This window comes from Bison bison, unplaced genomic scaffold (genome assembly GCF_000754665.1).
Source record: "Bison bison bison isolate TAMUID 2011002044 unplaced genomic scaffold, Bison_UMD1.0 scf7180017864267, whole genome shotgun sequence".
Lineage (NCBI taxonomy): Eukaryota > Metazoa > Chordata > Mammalia > Artiodactyla > Bovidae > Bison > Bison bison.
This window is the reverse complement of record NW_011494839.1, coordinates 2029289-2043147: the sequence shown is the minus strand read 5'-3', so window position 1 is coordinate 2043147 and position 13859 is coordinate 2029289. Positions and strand designations below refer to the sequence as shown.

Below are 13859 nucleotides of genomic sequence, written 5' to 3'. Positions count from 1 at the left end.
TACCTGTGCCCTGAAGGCTGCGTAGGATTCTAACAGGCAGGGAGACAAAGAGAAGCAGCAATGAGGGGAGGCACGAAGGCAGAAGCATGCATACATTGTTCCTGAAAGATCCAGGTCGCCAGATCCAGATTAGGAAGTGAAGGAGAATTCTTGTTATTTAGGCAACAAACAACTGTGGAAGGTCTGTGAACAGGAAAGGTGATCCAATCTCTGTGTGTTTTCATGTTTCTTTACCCTCACGGGAGAAGGAAATGGCAACCCACTCCAGTATTCTTGCCTGGAGAATCGCAGGGACAGAGGAGCCTGGTGGGCTGCTATTCTATGGGATCAGAGTCTGACACGACTGAAGTGACTTAGCAGCAGCAGCAGCTTGTAAGCAGTTGTCTTTCCTCTCAGGACTTACATTTCACACTGTAAATTAAGTGTTTTGAGTTCATGTGTCAGTCTCACTCACTTGATACAGACATTCCAGTGAGGGGTAAACTCATTTTAGTCTCTTAATCTGATGGGTTAATCCATCAGATTTCTAAACCTAGAAGGCTAACGGTAAAATCTGGATGGTGACATTGCCTAAGGTGATATAATACTGCACAAACCTGTCTGGGTGACCGGTCGGCCATGCCTAGGTGACACCCTGATGTCACAGAACAATTTCTTGATACTTCTGGAGAATGGAGAGCAGAGTGGTAAGTGCAATAATCTAAGTCAGAGATGAAGTAATGGAATTAGAGCTGAGCCTTTCAGTGGGCTAAGATTTTAAAACAGATTTCAACGTGGAAGGTTAGAGAGAGGCACAAGGTTTCTCAGTGAGTGATCGAAGGGAAAGTAACACCACTAAGAGAACAAAGGAGGCGCAGGTTCAAGCTGGAGAAAAAGAGAACATCCTACATTTAAGGTGTTGACAGAAGAGTCACATGGAAATCTCTAAAGGCAGTTGAAAATATGGCTCTAAATGAGGCTCAAGAATTGGAAATGTATTTTCATTTCTTGAGTAAAGAGGTCAAGTTGTGTTAACAGATGAAATCACCTGAAAGGAGAAAAATGGTTTAAGCACAGAATATTGGGTTAAGTCCTTCAAGGGTCAGTCAATACAAAATCTGAGTGGAATAAGCAATGCCATGACAGCTTGTACACAGATGCTTTATTTTGGATGTTAACAGTCAACATTGTATGCAAGATTCTCTTACAATGGAAAGTTTTTTCCCATACATCAAAAAACTCAATTTAGTCAGGGTAATGGCTGTATTAATGCGAAAACCTTACAACAAAATGCAGTATTATATGTGTAGTCAGTTTCCATGCAAGTATGGCTGCTACATGTTATGTCTGGCATTTTTAACATACTGAAAGAAATTCAAATTGAACACAACAGTATAAAAGGTGATTTAAGATGCCTGACATGTTTAAGATTAAAAAATCTTCTTGCAAAAAGCAACAAAGCAGTTAACTGGAGGATTCAACCAATACCAACCGAAATATGTACTATGTCCAAAAATCCCAAGCTTATCTGCAATATATTACATGTGGGATAATTTAATGCTCAAAAAAAACTATGCTTTAAAAAAATATAGCTCTTCCAAGATATTATACTTTGGTAATTGGAGACTATGTACATCCAAACCAGCCAAGGGCTACATTAAAAAAAAAGAAAAGATAAAAGGGAACCATTATGTGCTATTAGTTCAAGGTAACTGAAATTGAAATGATCCAGTATGATTTTGCTACAATCATTGGTTTTACAAAGTGAAATTTCTGTGAGAAGTTCATTAATTAGGAAGCAATCAACATACTTAACAAACATGCTAGGAAGATTCAAATTGGTTCATCTATTTGTTATCAACAAGGCATAATCTTAGTACCACACATTTTCTTCACTTCTCACTACATATAATATGCAAAAATGAGCAAGTAGATTTAAATAGCTTAAAATCCTTTTAGGTCTACTGTTCAAAAGCTAGGCATTAAAATACTTCATATTTCCATTTCCATCAACAGAGAATCTTAAGCTGTTTTTGTTTTAAGGCAGAGCATTTTGGTATTTGCAAGAATTTGCCTGGTAATGGTTGATTCCATTAAGTTAACTTGAGAACTTGCCATCATCATACTTTTTATGTTTTCACACAGTGCAAGTGGTGGTCGCTCTTTCCTTCTCTCATAGCAGCAAGCCGACTCTGCTATTTTCTATAGCAGCATACTTCAGGAGTGGAGAGGGAGAGAGTGTGTCAATTACAAATAATTACAACTACAGTGTACAATTCTATTTACCTGTCAGTGTTTAAGTTGACAGCATACCATTATATGTTTCAAAAAATTACATAAAATCTCTACACAAAAGCAAATAAAGACATTCTTTCAAGAAGAAATAAAGTAAGTGCAAACACCTAAAACAGGCAACTGAAGCAACTGTTGTAACCTGTAGAGAAACACAAAACATTTATAAAAGGACAAATATTTTTATAAATAAAAGATAATGTTCTCTACTTCTTAAACATTGAGTAAATATAATAAACTTCTAAGTGCAGACTGTTTTTAGGGACCAAAGTACCATATTATTTTTTTAAACAAAATGCAAAAATTTCAAACAAATATACAAATCACCAGATTAATTTATATGACCCCCCATATAATTTAAAAAGAAAATATTAAATTATTATTTAGTACATTTTTAGAACTACTTTATAACCAACATGATTTAAAGGACATAGTGCAATATTTAGGTAGATGTGACATACAGTATAGATACTGAATTCTTTGCAGCTATAACTTACTACTGTTTCATATTAAAAGTCAAAATTGTTCTTTACTATGTTATCTGTAATAACAGGAAACAACATTGGCTTCTAGACACCCTGTATAGGTTTAAATATCTACATTTAAGCTTTAAAAATGAAAATAAATTATAAAAACAGATTTCTTTCCAATTTACAAAGTTTTCCTGCTCCTACATACTGTACAATACATTCAACAAAACTCTCAGCTCTTCTGAGATTTATGGAGAAAATACTGACTCTTTACCAATAAGGAAAAAACATTTTTGCAATGCCTTTTGTTTTGAGGACTACGCTCAAATAAATACATTTAACACTGTAGTTAATTTTACTATTTTTTTAAAAATACCAAAAATTAGTAGTGCAACTTTTATTCTTTTAAATGCCTTCCCACTGTGTTTCTCTGTAAATGGTAGCCTAAGTAAATCAGCAGATAGGCAAAAGTACTTCATAAGGCCATGTGTGCTTTCTGTATAGAGACTAATTTCAGAAATCACACATACTCATAAGACCTATCTATAACAAAACTGCAGCATCAGGAGAGTAGCAACATATATCTTCTGAAGAAAAGATGTGAGAATTTACTTTCAGAATATCCTTGAACATTCTAATATGATTTCCCCATCTTGTTCTTTAAAAACAATTTTTAAAAATCTCATGTCTTAAAAAAATAAATTATGAAATTGCCTACTCCTTACTTAAGTGCCTAGGCTTTCTGGTTGCCCAATATGACAAAGGATACAAACCGTTTTAGGGCTGTTTTAAAACTTTAAAAACAATCAACAAAAAAATTTCATTGCAGCTTAACTTAGTATAGAATCTAGTAAGGGAGTGGGGGCATTTCATCAATCTTAGTAACAATCACAGTATGAGAGCTCTTGAAGTGCTGCCTGTAGCTGTATAAGTACTCAAATATCTTCTTGCTTGTTCAGTCATGATAAGTTGGTCTTCTGTTTTCCCATAAACCACTGTTTCCCATTCACAAGTTGACTAGGAAGGAAATATTAATAGTGATGTGAAAACCGCTAAGAAAACTATCCATTCTACTTCACAATTAAGACTTTAAAAAAATCAATTAATTGATTGGATATTTGATAAGTAATTACTATAAAATGTTTTTGACAATGGCATTGTGATTCTTTTTAAATAACAATGTTTCAAAATCATATACTGTTTATGATCAATTGTTAGTCAATGTTTTCGCCATATACAGGCCTGTGAAGGAAGTTTAAAGTTCTATTTCCACAACTGCCCCTCAAATCAACTCTGGTTTATTTTTAAATTGGAGTATATAGTTGCTTTACAAAATCAGTCTGAGCACAGAAATATCAATCTTTACTGCTTCAAAGTTTTGCAAAAGATATAAAGAGGATATAATGTCAAAAAATGAACCGAGAATGCTTTATGTCTTGCAAATTAGGAAAAATAACACAAAGTCAAGTTTACATTTGTTTTCCTCTATTATCAAGGTTACTACTGTATAGGTATGACCTCCTATGTAATAAATTTTCCTGATAAGTTCTGTGTTAAACACTGGTAAATCAGATCACTTTAAATGAATTCAGAGATTGTGCTGCACGGCTCTGTAAAGAGCAGCGGCTCAATAAGGAGAGGAGGCGCCACGCGTCTGACTGCCAGAGATGTTTTCAAGGAATGCTTGAATGTCAGGAACGCTAGTCCTGCGGTCATTGTAGCGTAAAGAAGATAACTTTTTCCTCAGTGACCTCTCAAATTCTCTAGGTTAAATTCTTAAGTACAGTAAAAAAATTTCCAGCTTTCATTTGCAGCGACATAATGGCTGCACAGTATCTGAAAAAAACCATTTTATTTTACACTATGAGCCAGAAAGTTCACTGGAAACCATTATATCAACAAAATCAAGTTGAAACTGCTTCCAACCACTTACCCTTTAAAAGTTGTAATTCAGGCTACAATTATTTATTACAGAAGAAGAGGTGCCAGAAATAGATTTAGGAATTTTTAGTTTAAGAATGAAATGGTGCTTAAGAAATCACCAGGAGAGTCCCCAGTTATAATTCCAGGTGTTTACTTTATATGTGCCCTGATGAGTGAGTCTCTCAGAAACCCAAATCTAGTTTGAGTGACAAAACAATGGTGAATGTCTAGTTACTGGTATAGTCAATTTTGAATTTAAAAGAAAAAGTATGATTTGTGATCAGTAGGTCCAACGTGATAACTGAATACACAACAACAAAAGTCACTGAAAGAAATTTATAAATTCATACCTGAAGATTCTTTTCCAATGTGACAACTTTGGAAGTGTTAGGGTTTGGTTTCTTTTTATTAAGTGTATATGTTTTGTTGGTTGAATTTATATCTTGTTTTTCAGGAGTCAAGTTGCACCTATTGTCATGTATTTCCAATAATGGTATCATTAATAAAGATGTTGTAAATATATTTTCTGACTAAGAGAAAAAAGAAAGAGGAAAATAAAATAACTAATTCAAAAATGGAGACAAACAGAAGGACTATGGAGTAAGTGGTAGTGGAAATCCTGTGCATGTCCCTCCAAGAAAGCTTTCGCTCCGATGAAATTTCTAGCAATGTAGCAAAAATAAATATTTAAGAGGTGAACCAAAGATAAATACTGAAATTTCAAGCTTTGAGGACTACCACTCTTTGACATCATATGTAAGAGAGCTAACTTCTCTCAAAACAAAACAAATATAAAAAGCAAGGATGTGAATGAAATATTCTCTACAGTTAACTGTTTCTCTCTGAATTAGGCTGAACACCACCAATGGAAACCCTCTATGATCTCTAATGAATTAACCACACAATGAGTAAAGCACAAGAACCACTAGAGCTTAAAGCAACCATCTTAATACAAGGAAAATCCTTTACAAACCTGCAAGTCTGAAAGGTCTTCATTTAACAGTTGAGTACCTGGTTCTTCTTTTTCCCAATTATCTAAGATTAGTGATTTTCTGACCTTCTTGACAGAAGCAGTACGCTAGAATGAATAATTTACAATAGGGACATTATGGCCAAGTCACTGGAACATGATAAAGACTTTTATCAACAACAATACTAAAAGATCACCTCTTGCTTGCAGCTTTTGTAAGCAGGTTCATCTTCCTCTTTGAGGAATATGTCTGTTCCAGTTTCTTCTTTTAAAACTTCTCGAATATCTTCTTCCAAGAAGGCAAGTGGCTGTGACTAAATTATTTTTAAAAGGAGTTTTAAAAAGCCTTTTATAGCACTTCCTTTTTTCTCCCCATATATAAAAACCCAACTTTTATACTTTTTCATTATTGGCATAATTTTCTCCTAGCCCCTAAAGATATAAGTTGAATAAATTAACTAATCCATTGAATGGCAAAAATAATATTGCACATTGCAAGCACTGAATGAAGTGTGCCACTTCCTTCATGGCAAAGCACTAAATAAAAGTCTTCCTTTGGGGGAACCCATATTACTTCCTATTTTCATATTCCCTATTTTTCACCTATAAGAATGCAATATAGGCATATAAAAATGCAATAATATTTTGAGACTATTTCATCATTCAGCCCACATTCAAGTTAGTTTTTTTTTTTTTTTGTATTCTCCCTTCCCACACTCCAGTACACACATAGACAGCCACAGACACACATGCACACACATGCTTCCTGAACACTGTGACTCAGCTCTAAGCTTAAGTCTAGGTGTGGAGAGATGTTTGTCTTACCACTACATGAATTATGTAGGAATTATGTGAGTATTTGAGTATGTGAGTAAAAGCAGGAATTATGTGAGTATTTCTGTGTGTTGCTCTAAGAGCTCTTGTTTCAAGGATTATGTTTCACAGAGAACCCAGGTTATGTGTTCTTAAAAAGGAATCTGGAATCTGTTCTTTCGCCTATAAGAATGCAATATAGGCGATATTACTTTCCTATTTTTACATAAAAATAGGAAACACAGAATAAATTTGGACGACAGTAGCTCTCCTTATCCTATTTTTATTGTAGTTATTATACAGTGTGTAATTACTAGTTTGCATGTTTGTCTTACCACTACATGTGTAAGCTGTTTAAGAGCTTTTTCTTCTGTATATATCTCTCCACACCTAGCCTTAAGCTCAGAGCTGAGTCACAGTGTTCAGGAAGCACGTGTGTGTGCATGTGTGTCTGTGGCTGTCTATGTGTGTACTGGAGTGTGGGAAGGGAGAATACAAAAAAACAAACAAACAAACTTGAATGTGGGCTGAATGATGAAATAGTCTCAAAATATTATTCATTTATCTTTCTATCAAGTAACTACAGAAAGTCACTCAGTCATGTCTAACTCTCTGAGACCCCATGGACTATACAGTCCATAGAATTCTCCAGGCAAGAATACTAGAGTGGGTAGCTGTTCCCTTCTCCAGGGGATGTTCCCAACCCAGGGATCAAACCCAAGTCTCCAGCATTGCAGGCAGATTCTTTACCATCTGAGCCACCAGGGAAGCCCTCAAATAACTAAGCACACTATATAACTCAGAAAAAAATGTAAATTATATTAAGACCTACCATAGGTCTTAAGATCTACCATAACCAAGACCTGTTTAAAAAAAAAAGTAATCAAAGCTCCACTAAACCAAAGAACAAACTGGCAGCATGTAATGACCAGCAGCTTACGTTCCCAGTCAACAAAGTTAGAGAGAATAGCATCCATACATAAACGAGATCTCACAGTACTTACAAAAACTTTAAAATGGAAACAGAATGTTTCAAGTGTTCTCATGTATAGCCTAAGACATGCAGGAATTATGTGAGTATTTCTGTGTGTTTCTCTAAGAGCTCTTGTTTTAAGGATTATGCTTCACAAAGAACACAGGTTATGTGTTCTTAAAAAGGAATCTGGAATCTGTTCTTTCGCCTATAAGAATGCAAGTGCCCTAAGATGTGGTGCATATATAATGGAATACTACTCAGCCATTAAAAAAGAAAGGAAGAAAACATCGTATACAGAACACTGATGGACTTAAGAGATTATCATACTAAATCAAGTCAGACAGAGAAAGGCAAATACCGTCTGATATCACTTCCATATGGAATCTAAAATATGACACAAGTGAACTTATGTATGAATCAGAAACAGACTCACAGACAAAGATAACAGACCTGTGGTTGCCATGGAGGAAGAGGGGTTGGAGATGCAAAGACTGGGAATCTGAGGTTGGCAGATGCAAACTATTATATATAGAACGGATAAAAAACACGGTATAGCACATGGAACTATAATATTATTCAATATCCTGTAATAAACCATAATGGAAAAGAATGTGTATATATATGTAACTAAATCACTTTGCTGTACATCAGAAACTAACTTGACATTGTAAATCGACTATACTTCAGTTAAAAAAAGAATACAAGTGTCCTAGAAAGCCAAAGTCTAAGAAGTACATCTGATTCAAGTAAGATACATAAGAAAGCTGAATGGTTAGCACACAGCAGGTGTTCAGTAAACAACTGGAGGAATGAAAAGTCAGCTTGCTGCAAATGAGCCTGCAGATATTTTAGAAATTTTACTTACAAAATCTATACTTTCCTTTTATCTTAAATTTTTTATGAAAATGACCTATTTTGGCAATAGATAAATTCTTCCCAAACATGAACAAACTGATAGGGATTTTAGATACCTGAAACCTAATTTCTTGTGCATTATTATTAAAATAACACTTTTTATTCAAAGTATCTGTTGGCGAAATGACTCTGAGGAACTGTTAGAATTTTTCAAATGTTTTCAAATTATTGCTTATTTTTAGAATTCTCAATTAGGCCACACACCCTTATAAAGGCAGGAACCACACCTGACATGTTTAACATTACATCCCCAAAAGACTAGCCCAGCAGCTGGCACCCATGAGGCACTCAGTCAGTATTTGTCAAATTCATGATTTTTTTTTAAAATGAGTAACAAAATGCTGAAACAAACTAGTTAAATCAACTAGGTAAGTCCATACAATGGAACAGTACAAAAACATTAAAAGTTATGAGATAAATGCAAGGTAATTTATTTACATGAATGCAATTTATAAATTTTAAAAGGTTACCAAAAAGTACATAATGTGATCCCACTATTATTATGTATATGCATAAAAACTAAGAAGTTTAGAGAATGCTAATTTTTTTTTTCTTATGGCAGTATATGGAGCTAAGTGGCAGAAGACTTGATCAATCCTACTACGTACCCTCTAAAAGAGTATTTCAAAATAAGGAAAAGACTAGAACATTTGAGTGCGATACATGCTTTTTCTTTTTTTTCTTTTTTCTTTTTTGATACATGCTTTTTCATAGAAAACTGATTAGATCAAGTAAACCAGAATTTATTAACTGATTTACATAACTAAAGTACCCTAGAAATGACCGTTTTAAAAATCATATTTTATTTCTAATGTACCTAATTTGTCAGAAATCTGCCTAGAATCAGAATGCTCATGGCTCACCTAAGGCACTTCAACATTGACAATATATATATGAAAGTACAGATAACACTTGCCACCTCTATTCACATACTACTACTGTTACCCATCATTATTAAAGTAATAATAGCAGCAACTAAGCACATACTACTTGAATCTTAATACCAGCCCCTTTATTTCTATTATCTACCTTCATAAATAACCTGCTGGGGTGTTTTGTAATATCCACTGAATAGAAGAGGAAACTGAGCCTTAAAGAGGTATCGTGATCAGTTTCATAAATATTACTAGGAATGTGCTTATGTAATTTTGTTGTTGTTTAAATCCTTGTGTCTGACTCCTTGTGACCCCATGGACTATGTAGCCCACCAGGCTCCTCTGTCCATGGGATTTCCCAAGCAAGAATACTGGTGTAGGTTGCCATTTCCTTCTCCGGTGCTTATGTATATCAAAATATTAAAATTATTTTATTATACTGTAGGTAACTGCTACTGAAACTACTAAAGGTAGGTTTTAGTATTAAGAAATGAGTTCTACTGACACTTGATTTGCTTTCTCTGGATGACATAAAGAAAGTGTGAATTCAAAACAAGCCAAGCAAGGGTTTATTTACAAGGAAAAAGATTAACACAAATTCAAACTTATAGGAGGTAAGTCGTTTTAATCCAGTTCATTGAACATCTTTTTTAAATGTTAAAAATCAAGGATAAAAATATCAAAATTTTTGTCTTATTAAAATTAGGAACATTTTTAAAAATAAAAGGAGTATACACACCACAATTTTAAGAGGTCCATATTTTTTCTCCTGAGCAGCAAGCGCATTCTTAAAAGGAGTAGGAGTCCTTGGTGTGGTACCCAATATAGATCTTCTAATAGTAGGTGTTCTAAACCTGTCCAATCATTCAGATATTTGTATTATAGTCAAAATTTGATTTCATGTAAGTTAAGGAAGACAAAGCCATCATAAAAGCACACACTGAATTTTTCTTGTATATATACATGCTTTAAATATTCCAAGACTTTTAAAACTTGCCTGCTTAAACTATTCTTATTCCAATCATCTTAAAACAGAAAAAAGATTGATGTAGAAATAAGTACTAAAAATGTTATTTGCTTAAGATCAAACTTCTATACTACCTTTAGCTGATTTCTAGTCTCCTAGGGATAAAATTCAAGGTTATGATTTTTTTAAATTCTAAATTTCATATGAAAAGGATTATGATAATATATATAAATGGACAAAAAGTTAATCTACTTTTGAAACTGCTTCCAATTGTCTTCAACACAATTATTTAGTATCTACTTACCCTACATTTTCCTTTTGATCTTTGGGGGTTGTTTCCTTATGAAGAGGAGTTGTAATGAGAACCTTCTGCCCACAAATAGGGGTTGATGTGAATGAAGGATTTTCTATATTAATTTGTTCATTTCCAGGACATGTGTTGAAAAACTAAAAAAGAGAGTGTAGAGACAATTTCTAAAATGTCAAAATCCTACACAAATATGAAACTGATTAAATTTTCAAGTTATTTCTCCACTCCTTTCAGGAAAAGATACCAATAATAATATATTTACATTCCACTCAATAAAAATAAAGTTCCAAGAGGGCAGGAAATTTTATTTTGTTCATTGCTGCCTCCCCAGCTCTTAGAACAGTTGTTTAACACCTAACAGGTATTCCAAAAATAGCCATTTAACAAAAATCCAAAAGTAACAAAACACAGTAAAAAATTTCCAAACAGTGTATCTTATCAAATGAGAATCTATAGAAGCCATAACTAGCTGCTTTGCTAAAGGTAAGTTTTGTACAATGGTATAACTGAAAAAAAGTTTTATGATTTTATTAATAAATGATCTTAAATGCTCCTTTCTATAAGAACATATAGAATTCAGAGTAAGTTTGTGCTGTGCTGTGCTTAGTCGCTCAGTTGTGTTCGACTCTTTGCGACCCCATGGACTATAGCCTGCCAGGCTCCTCTGTCCATGGGGATTCTCCAGGTAAGAATACTAGAGTGGGTTGCCATGCCCTCCTCCAGGGGATCTTCCCAACTCAGGGATCAAAACCAGGTGTCCCCAGGCAGATGAGCAGGCAGATGCTTTACTGTCTGAGCCACCAGGAAAGCCCAAGAATACTGGAGTAGGTAGCTTATCCCTTCTCCAGAGGATCTTCCCGACCCAGGAATTGGACTGGGATCTCCTGCATTGCAGGCAGACTCTTTACTAGCTGAGCTACCAGGGAAGCCCCAGAATAAGTTTAACTAATAAGAAATACAGCTGTGTGGCAAATGTGCCTATTTAGAACACAGTTCAGAAGCTTTGAGCAGCCAAAACTGGTATCATAGAGTCCATTTTCCAAATGACACAATTTACACATTGGATTTTAACTTACATACAATTGTGAAATACTAATTTTTTTTGGAACCAACAGATTAGAAGCAATCATAAGAAAAAGTAGAAACTGCTTTAAGGCTACTTATAACTGAAATGAGTTCTAGCTCTATCACTTCTGATGCCTGCAAGTCACAGTATAAAATCCAAGCTCTTTGCTATGGAATATACATTCTTTATGGGCTTCCCAGGTGGCTCCAGTCGTAAAGAACCCACCTGCCAATGCAGGGGATGCAGAAGACTTGGGTTCAATCCTTGGGTTGGGAAGATCCCCTGGGGGAGGAAATGGCAACCCACTTCAGTATTCTTGCCTGGAGAATCCCATCGACAGAGCAGCCTGGTATACTACAGTCCACGGGGCACAGAGTCAGACACAACTGAAGTGACTTAGCACACCTCAGCACATCACATGGTCTTTATAATCATGCCTCAGCTTCTCAGCCACTTTTCATCTTAGAATTTACTCAACAAAAATTGCAGGTATGCAAAACTCCAAAAACAAAACTGCTAGTATGCTCAACCCAGGTTCACTTTCCTCAGGACACTTTGTAACTTCTGAGGGTGCACTGGGGGTGGGTGGTAAATTTTCAGAGAAAACAGTGGCTGTGTAGTTACTGCCAGATATTCATCTTCCCAGCATCAAAATATACCTCCAATAATATCCCAACAGCCTCCAAGTTTACTTGGCCATTAAACTTCCTTCTTCTTCCATAAAACTTTTTCACCTCTGTCAATATACTTTAAGCAAATACCAGCTTCATCTCTTTCTTACTGATCTTGGACAAATTGCTTAACTTCTGAATTTCATTCTAACTACCTCCAGAGGTTTTTTTGAAAGAGCATTAACTAAGATACTATAAGAAAAGCATTTAGCACACAGCCTGGAATATGGTGTTCATTAAGACAGACAGTATTATAAAATCAAAGAAACAGTTTGCCCCGATATAAGTATCTGCTGCTTAAAGATATAACTACAGGAGAAAGCAGGTTAATTCCTGACATCCCTAGATGACCTTCTGACACATGAAATTCTTCTAAGAAGCAGTTGTCTAGGAATATATACCTGGTACTTCTTGAATAGTCAGTCAGGAAACTGGCTCTCTGTCTCAGTTCTGCCATTAGATAACTGTGGGCAAGGCATTTTTCCTTTCTGGGCCTACTTCCTGATGAGTTCTACAAACACGTGGAACTACGTATCTAAGACATCCCTTTCAGCTCTAAACACTGTAAGATAAAATGCAACTACTTCACTTCCCGGGATGCTTTTCTGATTTATCCCAGCTCAGCACTCTCCTATATACATCTGATTACAGTATACATTTTTATGTGTTACTAAAGCAATGAACTAAATGCTAGTATGGATATCCAAGATCTAATTCAATCGAGCTCATCAACAGTTGAAAACATGAACAAAAACGACACGACTACCTGTGAAGGAGAAAATGGTAGTGTTTTCACCGGTGTGTGCTTTAGTGCTGTGTGACCACCGTCGTTGAATGAGCTGTCGCCAAGCTCGCTGCCCGGGGACTGGCCCACTCGCATTCTTCTCTTCTTTCTGAGGATGGTTGGTGGAGTGCTAAACTTAGCCACACTTGGGGAGGTCAAAGGAACAGCCTCGCCGTCTGCCCCATTACAACCGTTTCTTTTCCCTTCGAGTACAAGACTGACGTTAAACTGACATTCCATGGCACCTTCGTTGTGCTGAATTCGCATTAGTTTAACTGGGGTGGACTTGACAGGCGAAGCAGCAGCATCAGAAAGATCGAAGCTAGTAACATCACTCCATGCTACAGGATCCTGCAACAGATTAAATTCTTAACTAAAGTTATTAATATTATAACCTGGTTACGTCTAGTCTTGAACATAGGATGATGATTTCCAGAGTTAATTAACTACCCATTTTTATCCATAGAAATAGGCTTTCCTTGGTTCCTCTTTTTTTTTAAGCAAGACCATCTGAGAGGAACAGATTATGGTTTTACTACAACTCCAATTTGGAACATTTCAAAATAACACTTCATCTAATTCAGTAGCTGAAGCTTATTACCAAACTACTTCAAATGAAAGGAACAAATTACATTATTTTCATAAAACAGTATAGTTTGTCATAAAATTCCACATTCTATTCTATCAGAAAACTTTACTCTCTATTCTACATCTACATAATCATTTGGTAATACGTATGGCTTCCCTGGTGGCTCAGATGGTAAAGAATTTGTCTGAAATGCAGGAGACCTGGGTCAGATCCCCGGGTCAGAAAGATACCCTGGAGAACGAAACGGCAACCCACTCCA

At 35.4% G+C, this 13859-nt stretch overlaps 1 protein-coding gene across 3 annotated transcripts in view; it reads right to left on the bottom strand.

The window, feature by feature from the left end:
• Window positions 1-1083: 1083 nt before the first annotated feature.
• The window catches only part of MYBL1 (v-myb avian myeloblastosis viral oncogene homolog-like 1), a 36636-nt gene continuing 23860 nt past the window's right edge, over window positions 1084-13859 (bottom strand). For 2 of the 3 annotated variants that reach the window (XM_010848465.1, XM_010848466.1), the window contains exons 10-16: window positions 12994-13362; window positions 10485-10627; window positions 9953-10067; window positions 5832-5948; window positions 5638-5742; window positions 5015-5194; window positions 1084-3758 (exon numbers count right to left, since the gene is read on the bottom strand). In XM_010848465.1, coding sequence (XP_010846767.1) covers window positions 3630-3758; window positions 5015-5194; window positions 5638-5742; window positions 5832-5948; window positions 9953-10067; window positions 10485-10627; window positions 12994-13362 — 1158 coding nt within the window. In that variant the 3' untranslated portion in view covers window positions 1084-3629. The remainder of the gene's footprint in view (window positions 3759-5014; window positions 5195-5637; window positions 5743-5831; window positions 5949-9952; window positions 10068-10484; window positions 10628-12993; window positions 13363-13859) is intronic. The other variant, XM_010848467.1, reaches the window with a different exon arrangement.